The 15,710-nt window shown below is 40.1% G+C and overlaps 1 protein-coding gene and 1 pseudogene across 3 annotated transcripts in view; both read left to right on the forward strand.

Moving 5' to 3' along the window:
- Positions 1-4,980, forward strand: part of ATP7A (ATPase copper transporting alpha) — a 144,276-nt gene extending 139,296 nt beyond the window's left edge. For both annotated transcript variants that reach the window (XM_050776291.1, XM_050776292.1), the window contains exons 22-23: positions 74-176; positions 904-4,980. In XM_050776291.1, the coding sequence (XP_050632248.1) occupies positions 74-176; positions 904-1,180 (380 nt within the window). In that variant the 3' untranslated portion in view covers positions 1,181-4,980. The remainder of the gene's footprint in view (positions 1-73; positions 177-903) is intronic.
- Positions 1-15,710, forward strand: part of LOC126946307 (S-phase kinase-associated protein 1-like) — a 682,386-nt pseudogene that overhangs the window by 203,320 nt on the left and 463,356 nt on the right. The gene's annotated exons all lie outside the window — the stretch shown is intronic.

Consider the following 15,710-nt stretch of genomic DNA (forward strand, 5'->3'; position numbering starts at 1 on the left):
GTGTATATGTTAGAAACACATTGATAATCTGTTTAGTATTATCTACTCTAACTAATCTATACTTGTTTCTTAGGAGTTTTTATGCCCATTGGTTTGGTTTTGCAGCCCTGGATGGGATCTGCGGCAATGGCTGCTTCATCTGTTTCTGTAGTACTTTCTTCTCTCTTCCTTAAACTGTAAGTATGATAGCTTACTCACATTTGTATTTTGTATTCCTTTTATCATCTAGTCATTCTTGGTAGGTTTTATTCTTGTATTGATCAATGATAAGCCCAAACCATTCTTAATGAGAATTATTATTAGCGGCCAGGCGTGGTGGCTCGCACCTGTAATCCCAGCACTTTGGGAGGCCGAGGTGGGCAGATCACCTGAGGTCAGTAATTTGAGACCAGCCTGGCCAATATGGTGAAACCCCGTCTGTACTAAAAATACAAAAATTAGCTGGGCGTGGTGTGGTGGTGGACGCCTGTAATCCCAGCTACTCAGGAGGCTGAGGCAGGAGAATCACTTGAACCTGAGAGGTGGAGGTGGAGGTTGCAGTGAGCTGAGATTGTGCCACTGCACTCCAGCATAGGCAACAGAGCGAGATTCTGTCTCAAAAAATATATATATTATTATTAGGTAACAGTAATAATTAGCTATGTAATTGTTACCTCGTGTACTTTATGCATAGCAACCACAAGCACTGAGTGGGATAAAATATAGTACACTAACTCTGATAAGTAGGATTTCTGATGATGTGACTCCACACAGTTCATTTCAACTATTTTCCTACCAGTGATCACTTGTATACATTTCATACCAAAACCAAGTGTGGATGAGCAAATCTTTCTTTTGCGCATGTAGCAAGCGTCTCATTTACTTTTGGTTATTTCAAACTAATGTAATTTTGCATGTGTCCAGTTACAGGAAACCAACTTATGAGAATTATGAACTGCCTGCCCGGAGCCAGATAGGACAGAAGAGTCCTTCAGAAATCAGCGTTCATGTTGGGATAGATGATACTTCAAGGAATTCTCCTAAACTGGGTTTGCTGGACCGGATTGTTAATTATAGCAGAGCCTCTATAAACTCACTACTGTCTGATAAACGCTCCCTAAACAGTGTTGTTACCAGTGAACCTGACAAGCACTCACTCCTGGTGGGAGACTTCAGGGAAGATGATGACACTGCATTATAAAAGGCCATGGAGAGTGCTGCCAGTTTAACTTGTCATGCACTGACACAGCATTCATGATGTTACCTTCACTTTTCAAAATATTGTAGAAGGATTTTATGTTGGTCTCATGCTCTTATATTAGGGATTCTATTTGAGTTGCGTTTATCTATTGGCAAAAATATCTTTTTCAAGGTATCAGCTCTGAACCTAGCTTTATTTAAACTTGAATTTCCAGTATATTTTTGTTTTCACTAACAACAGATAAGGTAGAGCAGTGAGGTTTACAAGCCCTACAATTAGAGATTGCTGAACTGCTGCTAAAGTAATATATTTTTTTTATTTGACCAAAAAAAAAAAATAGCCCAAGAAGAAGATAATGAAAAATTTGAAGGTTTGAGAGCATGAAGATATTCATGCTTTTGAATTCAAGATACTGAAGATACTCTCAAGCCTGTATCCCTGCCCCGTTGGGGAGCAATGACTTTCAAAGCACTGTGTATAAAACATCTAGTTTTAGAAGGGAAACAGTTGAAGCTGTTTAAAAATAGATGTGCCTTATTTATTGCAGGCTTTCTTTCCCCCATTCTCCCTGCGTCCTTGTCCTTGCAGTTGCTTTTTTAGATGCTCCAGTATGTCTTCTTTTGTTATTTTCTTTCGAGCTAACCAAGTTTAGGTGGTTTTTCATTGATTAAAAATAACTGACAACTGTTCTAATATTTTGCTCCTTTTTAAATGTTGTGGCTCAAAAGACCTTAAAGGTCTGTAGGGTTCCCTGCTCCCCATCTTTCCACTGTTGTAAAAAGTATATCAAATTATTCCTTAAAGTTTCCTAGCTCTGTGCTCAGTTTCAGTTCACTCCTGCCGAGTTGGGCTCTAAGTTGTTCTTCATGTAGTCTGTTGATCTCAGTCCGGAAATGTAACATTATGAGCCTCTTCTGCTCAAAAAATTTTCAAAGATTAACACTATTATACATATACAGGTCATATAGAATTACCTGGATTCACTAAATTTGTTTCTTGTTGTTTTTGTTGAGACAGAGACTCGTTGAGACAGTCTCGTAGCCCAGGCTGGAGTGCAGTGGCACCATCTTGGCTTACTGCAACCTCTGCCTACCTGATTCAAGGAATTCTCCCTGCCTTGGCCTCCCAAGTAGCTGGGATTACAGGCACCTACTACCACACTTGGCTAATTTTCATATTTTTTAGTAGACGGGGTTTCGCCACGTTGGCTAGGCTGGTCTTAAACTCCTGACCTCAGGTGATCTGCCCACCTTGGCCTCCCAAAGTGCTGGGATTACAGGCGTGAGCCACCATGCCCAGCCTAAATTTGTATTTTTTGAATTGAGTATAATCACTTTGCTAGTATATATAATTTAATAGATTTTATTTATCTTTTAGTGTTTCAGATAACCTCTCAAACATACTTTAAAATAATGCTATTACACAAAGGTACATTTGCCAAAAATACAGTAAAATCATAATACAGAAACTAAAATTTCCCTAGGTTATGATGCTTTTTAGCTAAATATATACTTTTCTCCAGTTTAAAACATTTGAACTTGCCTAGTTGGTGTGGTTGACAAATTTAGGAGCTTGTTCCCATTGCCAAATGAATTTAGAAATTCCCTTGTGAGTGCCTGGTAGCTAATACACTGGTCAGAGATCTGGTACTTGTAAGACTATTTAAATTTATTTGTTAGTTGCAAGATGAATTTCATATGCAGGATATGTCAATGAAGAGGACTCATAAGTAAATTCCTAACATTTTGTTCCCATTACCATAAGCAGAGCTGCTGCTAACCCAACATCTGGCACATAGGTTTTGTACTCCGTAAATGTTGGTTCTTTTCTCCCCTTGAAGTCAGTAATAAATACAAAAAATCATTTTTCTAGAGCAGACTCTTAAAATCAGGTGGGGGTAGGGGATGGAGTTCTTCCTTTCCTACCCCTTTTCTCTTTTATCCTTTCATATATACACATTCAAAGTTTACAATCTTATTCCATGCTGTCTTTCAGATTTAGAAAAGATCTAATTTCTGTCTCAGCTGTCTAAAAGAGAGAACTGAAGCTTTTGATGAAGGTGCTATTAATCTAGAAAGACAAACCCATTTCACTGAAATATCAATGAGTTTGTATATCTAGGCCCCTTTTTTAGACCAATGCCTATGCCATCCTCCATGCTTTCAGTTTGAGTTTTATTATTTATTAATTCAAGTGACCCATCTTATAACTCAACTTGTTTCTTCTAGAAGACACAGCTGATAGGCAAATGTTGAAAAAAGAAGCATCCCTCCTTCTCCCTCCCACCCACCTCAAGCAGTTGAACACAGCCAGTTACTCTTCCATTATTATGTGTACCTTTGAGTCATCCTCTTGGTCTTGTATTCATATTGTGGGACAGTGGGAAGAGCAGCTTATAGTATTGAAATAATCAAATAGATAATTTCAGCCCTTACAACAAGAATAGAAAACATGCTATTTAGAAAGGGTCCTGCTTTAAGTAATATGTAGCCACATTTAAATTCTCTACCATAAGTCTTTTTTGCAATCTTGAACTTTCATTAGCTTCAAAGAGAAGCTGTATTTACAGGAGAAAGAGCTGATTATGGAGGGAATAAAAAATATTGCTTTCAGTTAGTAGCTAGCTTTAAGTCAGGAGTTACTAATGAGAAATTTTATAAATGTGTGTTTGTGTATATTCACATATATATATACACACACATATATATGTACATACACATACATATTACCATACTGAGGGGAAATGGATTTATATTTGAATTTGATATTTGAAGTTCTCTATTTGTATTTCATTTATCATTCTTCTGTGTTCACTCAGCAACCATGCCCTTAGTCTGAAGATAACAAGGATACTTTAATATCCAGTGCTGGTTCAGACTCACCTATGGGGCACCTTAAACTTAAATATCCAAAGATGCCTTTTGAATTTCAAAGATTAAAACACAACTAGAGTAGTAGCATTGTAGTCTCAAGATGTATGGTGTGTCATTTGTGAAAATAGCAATGTTATTTTTCCTAGTTTAGTATCAACATTTTAGAATGTCAAATTTGATGTCTTGTGAACAAGTAATTTTATATTGTGCTTTACTTTTTAAAAAGTATTCTTTATTCATATGTATAGAATGTTTAAAATAGCACTGTACACAAGATGTTTCCAAAACTTTAAATGCACATATCTTTTGTGTATACAGCTTAAAATCAAAAATGTATGTTAAGAGAATTTTTTCTATTACTTATGGATCATGCTTTAAAATGATTTTTCTTGATATTTATTTTACTCCATTTTGTTTTTTTCTCTGGGTGAGGCATCTGGTTACTGGTTATTTTAAAAAGAATAAAGACATTCCTGGAATCACTCCTTTTGGGTTTTTGTTTGTTTTGTTTCTTTTCTACATTTTTAAGTATTGTTTTACAAAATAGAAAAAATACAGATTCTTGCCAAATTATTACCTGTTTTTACACTAACTTTCTGCAGTCCCTCCATCTGGTATGAGTAACCAGATAGAGCACAAAGCACGAGTTCTTGTTCTTCAGTTAAAAGAGCTTCCTTCACAGTGTTGATAACAAATGCCTTTTGTAGCCAAAACCAGGCGTCTCAACCTTATGTTTTTAGTTAAAGAAATGTTTAGCTAAACGTTGTTAAACATTGATTGTTTGGTGCCCAAAACAGCAGTGGACGATGTTGTGCAATATCCATCTACTGTAGTTAAGATATTCAGTAGTTTGTTTTTAATAAGCATGTAATTGATCATATTTCTGCCAAGGATGTGCCTTCAACTTTATAATTATAGTGTTATAAATTTTTTTTTGTCTGTCTCTTTTGTTAAATCATCCAACCCCCTCTATCAGCAGTTCTGAACTACCTTTGTTATGTTTTTAGATTTTTTTTCAACTGTTCATCTATGATGGGAGTGGATTATAGGCATCACTACACTTTTGGTAAGGATGGGAGGAAAGAAATCTATTTTCCTTCGGACTCCACTACACCTGCCATATCATTCAGTGAGGATGAGAAATAAAGGAAGGAATATTATTGTCCTCCTTTCCTTTGTAGTCTCTAATACATTCTTAATAGAATGTCTACTCCAAATGAGCTAAACAGAGAAAAGAGATTTTCTCGCCATTGGGGAGCCCTATACAGAGTGTTTGAAGTTCCCACCCAAGATACATTCCCATACCCAAACACTCCTCTTTGAGTTAAGGAAAGCGTTGTAAACTTACTTGTGAGGAAAAACTAATTTTCATTTCCCCCAGAATCCTTGGGGTTACTCAGGGGGAGGAGATAAGATGGGAAATGGCAATATAGGAGTAAAATCCCCAAGGCATCCACTCAGCTTGCCAGCTTCCCTTTCTTATTGGTATCCTGACCTCAGAGAAGGATGTGCAATGATGGCTCCCTCCCAGGTGAGCCTTCAAAACCTTCCAGATCAACAAAACAAAACAAAAACCTTTCTGTTTGAGAATTCTTGCTAGGTTAAAGCATCAAAGTCCCTGCTCAAATTAAAAAGAAATAGAGCTGCCTCTTTCACAAATTTGACTAGGGCCAGCCAGCCCTACTCGTTTAACAGCTTCACCTTCCTAGGTACGACCCCTGGTTGTACAAATGACATGAGATATAAAAGGCAAGGCTTTTGAAGATGAGGTTTAAGTGAAGTTGCTAGTATAAAGAGGGTCTTGTGCAGTATAAGAAATTTGAAAACATCTGTACGGTCAGTCACCCTCTGGAAAGTTTGAAATAGATTGAGTAGTCTTTGGCATACTGTAACTATTGGCCTCAATGACCCCAAGCTTTTCATTGTCATCATCTTCTCTGCCCACTAAGGCCTGCCTGTAAACTGAAGTGCTGCCAATACTTCAAAATTATTTGCTTCACCTCACCCAATCAAAACTCCAATTTCTTTTTTAAAAAATCTTAATTGGGCCGGGCATGGTGGCTCATGCCTGTAATCCCAGCACTTTGGGAGGCTGAGGCAGGCAGATCATGAGGTCAGGAGATCGAGACCATCCTGGCTAACACGGTGAAACCCCGTCTCTACTAAAAATACAAAAAATTAGCAAGGCATGGTGGCGGGTGCCTGTAGTCCCAGCTACTTGGGAGGCTGAGGCAGGAGAATGGCGTGAACCTGGGAGGTGGAGCATGCAGTCAGCCGAGATCGCACCACTGCACTCCAGCCTGGGCAACAGAGCAAGACTCTGTCTCAAAAAAAAAAAAAAAAAAAAAAAAAAAAAACTTAATTGTGCGTATTATGGGATACAATTCAGTGTTTTGATACATGTATACATTGCATAATGATCAAATCAGGGCAGTTAGCATATCCATCACCTCATGCATTTATTATTTCTTTGTGGTGAAAGCATTCAAAAGTCTCTCTTCTAGCTATTTTGTAATATACAATTACCTCACTGTTAACCATAGTCACCCTACTGTGCAATAGAACACCAGAACTTATTCCTCCTTTCTATTTGTAACTTTGTACCTGTTGACCAACCTCTCTCCATCATCCCCTCTCTTCACCCCTACCCAGCCTCTGGTAACCACTGTTTTACTCTCTGCTTCTATGAGATCAACCTTTTTTTAGATTCTGCAAATGAGTGAGATCATGTAGTATTTGTCTTCCTATGTCTGGCTTATTTCACTTAATGACATCCTACAGGATTATCCATCTTGTCTCAAATGACAGGATGTCATTCTTTTTATTGCTGAATAGTATTCCATTGTGTAGATATACCACATTTTCTTCAACCATTCATCTGTTATCGGGCATTTAGGTTGATTTCAAGTCTTGGCTGTTGTGAATAGTGCTGCAGTAAACATGGAAGTGCAGATATCTGTGATGTACTGATTTTGTTTCCTTTGGAAATACACCCACTAGTGGGGCTTCTGGATCATATGGTAGTTCTATTTTTAATGTTTTCAGGGACATCCGTACTGTTTTCTGTAGTGGCTGTATTATATTCCCACCAGCAATGCGTAAGCATTTCCCTTTTTTGCCACATCCTTACCAACACTTATTTTTTTAATAATAGCCATTCTAAATTAACAGTGAAGAGACAACCTACATAATGGGAGAAAGTATTTGCAAACTATACATCTAACAAGGGGTTAATATTCAGAATATATAAGGAATATATAAAGAAATTCAAAAAACCCTATTAAAAATGGGCAAAAGATGTTAACAGACATTTCTCAAAAAGAAAACATACAAATGGCCAACAGGTATATGAAAAAATGCTCAACATCACTAATCATCAGGAAAATACAAATCAAAATCACAATGAAATACCATCTCATTCCAGTTAGGATGACTATTATCAAAACTCCAATTTATTCATTGAAGTTAATAATCACCGAGTATAGGAGAAAAACTGAGATTAACTCAATACATCCTAAAGTGCCATTGACCTTTGGATCTTGCCAGAGGTATTTGCAATAATTTGAAAAGAGTGCTTTTGAACCCAAATGACTTCATGATTATTGACATGAAAAACATCAGGCCATATGGAAGAAGTTATTTGAAGGCAAGTATAACCCATTATCAGCACTCCTACACTCTTCTTGCTTTTTACAGCCATTGCCTTCCACTTTTGAATCCACAGTTTCTTTAAAACCACCACATCCCCATGGATGGAAAGAGCGCTGATTTTGGAATCCATCACACCTATTTGCAAGATACCAACTCTGCTACTTACCAGCTGGGTAACTGACTATGTTAGTTTCTTATTGCTATTGTAACAAATTACAGCAAACATAGTGTGTTAAAACCAACTTATTATCTTACAGTTTTGAAGGTTAAAAGTCTGAAATGGGCTGAGATGGGAGGATTGCTTATGGCCAGGAGTTCAAGACCAGCCTGGAAAACATAGTGAGACTCTCTCTATAAAAATTTTTAAAAATTAGCTGCATGTGATAGTGCATACTGTATTCCTAGCAACTCAGGAGGCTGAGGTGGGAGAATCACTTGAGCCCAGAAGTTCAAGACTGCAGTAAACTATGATTGCACCACTACACCACTGCACTCCAGCCTGGGTGGCAGAGCAAGACACTATCTCTGAAAAAGAAAAGGAAAAAAATAAAGTATATTAGTCCATTGTTGCATTGCTATAAAGAACTGCCTGAGACTGGGTAATTTGTAAAGAAAAGAGGTTTAATTGACTCACAGTTCTGCAGGCTATACAGGAAGCATGACTGGGGAGGCCTCAGGGAACTTACAATCATGACAGAAGGCAAAGAGGAAGCAGGCACATCTTACACGGCATAAGCAGGTGAAATAGCGTGAAAGGGGAGGTGCTACACACTTTTAAACAACCAGATCTCATGAGAACACACTATCATGAAAACAGCAAGGAGGAAGTCTGTCCCCATGATCCAATCACCTCCTCCAACATTGGAGATTACAATTCATATGTGAGATTTGGGTGGGGACACAAATCCAAACCATATCATTCCACCCTTGCCCCCTCCCAAATCTCATGTTCTTCTCAGGTTGCAAAATACAATCATCCCTTCTCCATAGTCTCCCAAAATCTGAATTCATTTCAACATTAACTCAAAAGTCTACAGTCCAAAGTCTCATCTGAGACGAGTCAAGTACCTTCCACCTATGAGCCTGTAAAATCAAAACCAAGTTAGTTACTTCCAAGATACAGCGGGGGTACAGGCATTGGGTAAATACATCTGTTCCAAAAGGGAGAAATTGGCCAAAACAAAGAGGCTACAAGCCCCATGCAAATCCAAAACTCAGCAGGCCAGTCATTAAATCTTAAAGCTCCAAAATAATCTCCTTTGAGTCCATGTCTCACATCCAGGCAACACTGATGCAAGTGGGATCCCAAGGCCTTGGGCATCTCTGCCCCTGTGGCTCTTTAGGGAACAGTCCACAAAGCTGCTTTCACGGGCTGGCATTGAATGCCTGCAGCTTTTCAAAGTACACAGTGCAAGCTATCAGAGAATCTACTGGGGTCTGAGGATGGTGACCTTCTTCTCATGGTTCCACTAGGCAGTGCCCCAATGGGGACTTTATGTGGGGGCTGCAACCCCACATTTCCCGTTTGCACTGCCCTAGTAGAGGTTCTCCATGAGAGTTCCACCCCTGCAGCAGACTTCTGCCTGGACATCCAGGCATTTCCATACATCCTCTGAAATCTAGGCAGAGGCTGCCAAGCCTCAACTCTTTCCCACTATGCATCTGCAAGCCTAACACCACATAGAAGTGACCAAGGCTTGAGGCTTGTACCCTCTGAAGCAACAGCCTGAGCTGCACCTTGGCACCTTTTAGCTATGGCTGGAGCTAGAATGACCACAATGCAGAGTGCCATGTCCTGAGGCTGCACAGTGCAACGAGGTCCTGGGCCTGGCTCACAAGACCATTTTTCCCCTCCTAGGCATCCAGGTCTGTGAGGGGAGGGGCTGCTGCAAAGGTCTCTGAAATGTTTTCAAGGCATTTTCCCCATTTTCTTGGATATTGACATTCAGCTTCTCCTTACTTATGCAAATTTCTGCAGCTGGCTTGAATTCCTCCCCAGAAAATGGGTTTTTCTTTTCTACCACATGGTCAGGCTGCAAATTTTCCAAACTTTTATGCTCTGCTTTCTTTTTAAATATGTTCCAATTTCAGATTATCTCTTTGGTCATGCATATGACCATATGCTGTTAGAAGGAGCCAGGCCAAATTAATATGGTTTGGCTGTGTCCCCACCCAAATCTCATCTTGAATTATAATCCCATCAAAATCCCCACATGTCATGGGAGGGACCAGGTGGGAGGTAACTGAATCATGGGATGGTTCCCCCATGCTGTTCTCATGATAGTGAGTGAGTTCTCATGAGATCTGATGGTTTTATAAATGTTTGGCATTTTCTCTGCTGGCACTCATTCCTTTTCCTGCTGCCTTGTGAAGAGGTGCCTCCCATCATGATTGTAAGTTTCCTGAGGCCTCCCTAGCCATGTGAAACTGTGAATCAATTAAACCTCTTTTCTTTATAAATTACTCAGTCTCAGGTATTTATTCATAGCAGCATGAGGATGGACTAATACACGCATCTTGAACATTTTGCTGCTTAGAAATTTCTTCTGCCAGACACCCTAAATCATCGCTTTCAAGGTCAAAGTTCCACAGATTCCTAGAACAGGGACACAATGTCACCAGTCTCTTTGCTAAAGCATAGCAGTAGTGACCTTTGTTCCAGTTCCCAGTAAGTTCCTCTTCTCTATCTGAGACCAACTCAGCCTGAACTTCATTGTCCATATCACTGTCAGCAGTTTGGTCACAATAATTTAACAAGTCTCTAGGAAGTTCCAAACTTTCCCTCATCATTCTGTCTTCTTCTGAGCCCTCCAAACTGTTCCAACCTCTGCCCATTACCCAGCTCCAAAGCCACTTCCACATTTTCAGGTATCTATAGCAATGCCTCACTCCTGGGTACCAATTTTTTGTATTAGTCCATTCTCACATTGCTATAAAGAACTACCTGAGACTGGGTAATTTGTAAAGAAGAGAGGTTTAATTGACTCACGGTTCCACAGGCTGTACAGGAAGCATGGTTGGGGAAGCCTCAGGAAACTTACAATTATGGTGGAAGGTGAAGAGAAAGCAAGCATGTCTTACATGGTGGGAGCATGAGAAAGAGAGTAAAGAGGGAGGCGCTACACACTTTTAAACAACCACATCTCATTAGAACTCACTTTCACGAGAACAGCAAAGGGGAGGTCCATTCCTATGATCCAATCACCTCTCACCAGGTTCCTCCTCCAACACTGGGAATTACAACTTGGATGTGAGATTTGGGTGGGGACACAAATCCAAAGCATATCAGAAAGCAAAAGAGCCTTACTTCTGATATGGAGAAAATTTGAATATTTTAGTTGTCTGGATAAAAGATCAAACTAGCCACAACAACCCCTTAAGCCAAAGCCTAATCCACAGCAAGACCCTAACTCACTTCAGTTCCATAAAGGCTGAGAGAGGTAAGGAATCTGCAGAAAAAAAATTGAAAGCTATCCAAGGTTGATTCATGAAGTTTGAGGAAATAAGTCATCTCTATAACATAAAAGTGCAAGGTGAGGCAGCAAGTGCTGATGAAGAAGCTGCAGTAAGTTATCCAGAAGATGATGAAAGTGAATACACTAAACAACAGGTTTTCAATGTACACAAAACGGCCTTGTATTGGAAGAAGATGCCATTTAGGACTTTCATAGCTAGAGAGGAGAAATCAATCCCTGGCTTTAAAGCTTTAAAGCGAGAGTCTTACTCAATTGTTGGGTGATAAAATGTAGCTGGTGACTTTAAACTGAAGCCAATGCTCGTTTACCATTCTGAAATCCTAGGGTTCTTAAGAATTATGCTAAATCTACTCTGTGCTCTATCAATAGAATTACAAAGCCTGGATGACAGCACATCTGTTTATAGCATGGTTTACTGAATATTTTAAGCCCACTGTTCAGACCTGCTGCTCAGAAAAATAGATTCCTTTCAAAATATTATTGTTTCTTGACAATGCATGTAGCCACGTAAGAGCTCTGACAGAGAAGTACAAGGAGATTAATGGATTGGTGTGAGATGCAATATACAACAGAAAGTATTTGGTTCTACTAGCTTTCACACATGTAAACAACACCATAATGAGTATACAAAACAGTTCTATCACCCCAAAAAACTCCCTGATGTTATCCCTCTGTCACACCCTTCCTTTATATGTAACCTCTGGTAATCACTGATCTGTTTTCTGGCCTTATAGTTTTATCATTTCAAGAATGTCCTATAAATAGAATTATACAGTGTGTGTAATGTTTTGAGGCTAACTTATTTAACTCAGCATAATGCTCTTTAAATTTGTTATGCCTATTTAATGCTCCATTAAATTTGTTATGCCTATTAATGGCTCTTTCCTTTTTACTGCTGAGTGTTAATTCATTGAATAGATTTCCACCATTTGTTTAGCCATTTGCTCATTGAAGGACATTTGGGTCGTTTCCAGTTTTTGGCAATTATGATTAAAACTCCTATAAACATTGGGTAACAGGTTTTTTTCTGAAGATAAGTTTTCATTTTTCTAGGGATGTGGTTCTTCACTGGGGACTATTTTGCCCCCACCAAGGGATGTTTGACAATATCTGGAGACTTGGGGTAGGGGAAGTGCTACTGGCATCTAGTGGATAGAGGCTAGAGATGCTGCTAAACATTCTACGATGCACGGGTCTGTGTATTAGTCTGTTCTTACAGTGCTATAAAGAAATATCTGAGACTGGGTAATTTATAAAGGAAAGAGGTTTTTTTTTTTTTTTTTTTTTTTTTTTTTGAGACAGAGTCTCACTCTGTCAACCAGGCTGGAGCGCAGTGGCATTGGCTCACTGCAAGCTCCACCTCCCAGGTTCATGCCATTCTCCTGCCTCAGCCTCCCGAGTAGCTGGGACTACAGGCACCCACCACCACGCCTGGCTAATGTTTTGTATTTTTAGTAGAGACAGGGTTTCACCGTGTTAGCCAGGATGGTCTCGATCTCCTGACCTCGTGATCCACCCGCCTCGGCCTCCCGAAGTGCTTGGATTACAATCCAAAGTGCTTGGATTACAGGCGTGAGCCACTGCGCCTGGCGGAAAGAGGTTTAATTGACTCACAGTTCAGCATGACTGGGGAGGCCTCAGGAAACTTACAATCATGGTAGAAGGCGAAGGGGAAGCAGGTACATCTTACATGGCAGAAGGCAAAGGGGAAGCAAGACACCTTCTTCACAAGGTGAAGGAAAGTAGGTAGGAAGGAAAAGGACCACAGGAGGAACTACCTAGCACTTATAAAACCATCAGATCTTGTGAGAACTCACTATCATGAGAACAGCATGGGGGTGTGAACCCTGAAAATTTGAGACAGGTCTCAGTTAATTTAGAAAGTTTATTTTGCCAGGGTTCAGGACGCACCTGTGACACAGCCTCAGGAAGTCCCGATGACATGTGCCCAAGGTGGTCAGGGAACAGCTTGGTTTTATACATTTAGGGAGAAAAGAGACATCAATCAATTTACGTAAGAAGTACATTGGTTCTGTCTGGAAAGGCGGGACAACTTGAAGCAAAGGCAGGAGGACTGGAAGAGGGGAGGGAGCTTCCAGGTGACAGGTAGGTGATACACAAATGGTTACATTCTTTTGAGTTTCTGATGAGCCTTTCCAAAGGAGGCAAATCAGAGATATACATCTATCTCAGTGAGCAGAGGAATGACTTCGAATAGAATGGGAGGCAGGTTTCCCCTAAGCATTTTCTAGCTTGAGTTTTCCTTAGTGATCCTGGGGGCCCAGGATATTTTTCTTTCACAGGGGAAACTGCTCCATGATTCAGTTACCTCCAGCTGGCCTCTCCCTTGCCACGCAGGGATTATAAGGACTATGGGGACTACAATTCAAGATAAGATTTTGGGTGGGGACACAGCCAAACCTTATCAGTCTGCCTCCCACAACAATGAATTAGCCGGCCTGAGATGTCAGCGGTGCCAAGATTGAGAAACCCTGGGTAAATACCAAGGAGTACAATTGCTAGATCACATGGAAAGCATATGTTTATAAGAAACAGCCAAATTGTTTTTCAGGGTGGCTGTACCATTTTACATTTCCACCAGTGCTATAGAAGAGTTCTAGTTGCTTCACATCTTTACCAGCAGACTAAGACGTTTTAAATAGATGTGTAGCAGTATCTTATTTGTGCCACTTTTAAGAGTAAGGAAACATTCCCAGAAGCCCAAGAATAATCTACCTGGTGTCTTATTGGTCAGAATCACATCACATACCTATTCCTAAACCAATCACGAGCAAGGAGAATGGAATTATTATTCACCATCTAGAGGACATGCTGTCTGGGGCTTCCTATCTACTTTCTTTATGCCTTCCCTTTATTTTCTCATGAAATAAAATAAAAAAGTACTATCTACAAGAAATCCCATACCTTGACCCTGTTCTTGAAAGACCACGCAGTGACACCTTCATTGTCAGTGGATTCAATAGGGGAGAAGTAAAGAAGAGGCCATTTCCCGCACCCATTTCTGTTTCCAGGAAGAATTATTGCAGTATCATAAACAAATCAATCCTCAATCTGCCATTTTCCCTTCTTCTTCCTCCCTCCAGGTATTTCTCCAGTAGGGCAGACTGGGAAATTAGATGGCCTCATCTCAGACCCAGGAGAGGGCGGAGGGAGTCGTGTACTGATTTAAGAAAAGCATCTGACAAAAATAGAATTCCTTTTATTGTTTTAGGGAGATAAAAACAGTGCATACAAATAAATGTTTCTTCTTTGTGGCATCAGACTTCATTGGTTTATAGGCTGTGCTTGGTTGGAAGAATGTGCAATTCTGAGAGTGTCCAGTTCAGCATTCTGGTATATTCACCTACAAAAAACAGCACTTACTAGCACTTGAAGTTATTTCATAAATTACTTACAAAATGAGCTGAAGTATGGCTTTCACTTTACCTTTCTTGGTAACTTAATTGGGAGAACTAAGCACAAATGGATTCTGGAAGGAAATTCGTAAAGATGCCGTTTCTGAGTAGCAAAGAAGGAGAGGATATCTTACCGGTAAGCTTCTTTTTTTTTTTTTTTTTTGAGACGGAGTCTCGCTCTGCCGCCCAGGCTGGAGTGCAGTGACTGGATCTCAGCTCACTGCAAGCTCCGCCTCCCGGGTTCACGCCATTCTCCTGCCTCAGCCTCCCGAGTAGCTGGGACTACAGGCGCCCGCCACCTCGCCCGGCTAGTTTTTCGTATTTTTCAGTAGAGACGGGGTTTCACCGTGTCAGCCAGGATGGTCTCGATCTCCTGACCTCGCGATCCGCCCGTCTCGGCCTCCCAAAGTGCTGGGATTACAGGCTTGAGCCACCACGCCCGGCCCTTACCGGTAAGCTTCTAAAGACCTTTTTTATGAAGGAAAATCTGATAGGAAATAGTATTTCCAGAAAAATTAATGAAAAGACAGTTTTAGGAGTGGTATCACTTAGTGTGACTGTTATTTTTTTTTTTTAATTTTTGTGGTTTTCTAAATTGTCTCAGCCAAAACAAGTAATTTTTTTTTAAGGCCCAGGCCTCGAAGCATATCCAGAGTGTTCAGAAAAGCTGGCAGTGCCACGAGCAAGAGAGATCCAGGATCCCAAAATGAAGAAGGCAGTAGCCTAACCCACCAGCAGACAGTACATTGGATCAACAGAAGCCACAATGGAGCTTGGACGAATGGGGCTTGCCGTAACAGCTCTGCTCCTCACTGGCTGGGTGGCCTTGAGCCACTTAATCATTCCATGCCTCAATTTCTTCATCTAAAAACTGAGACAATGATAATATTTACCACATAGAGTTGCTTGTTACCTGGGTAAATGCATATAAAGCACTTATTACAATGTCTGGCACATGATATATGTGCTATAATTTTCACTATTAACTATTATAATTATTAGAAAACAAGAGAGGATACATAGTATCAGCAAGAGTGTTAAAAAGCTAAAAGAGAGTCCCCTCCCACCCCTAATGAGGACACTGCCACAAATCTCATGAATCCTGGTAGAGAAT

Source organism: Macaca thibetana, chromosome X (genome assembly GCF_024542745.1).
Source record: "Macaca thibetana thibetana isolate TM-01 chromosome X, ASM2454274v1, whole genome shotgun sequence".
Lineage (NCBI taxonomy): Eukaryota > Metazoa > Chordata > Mammalia > Primates > Cercopithecidae > Macaca > Macaca thibetana.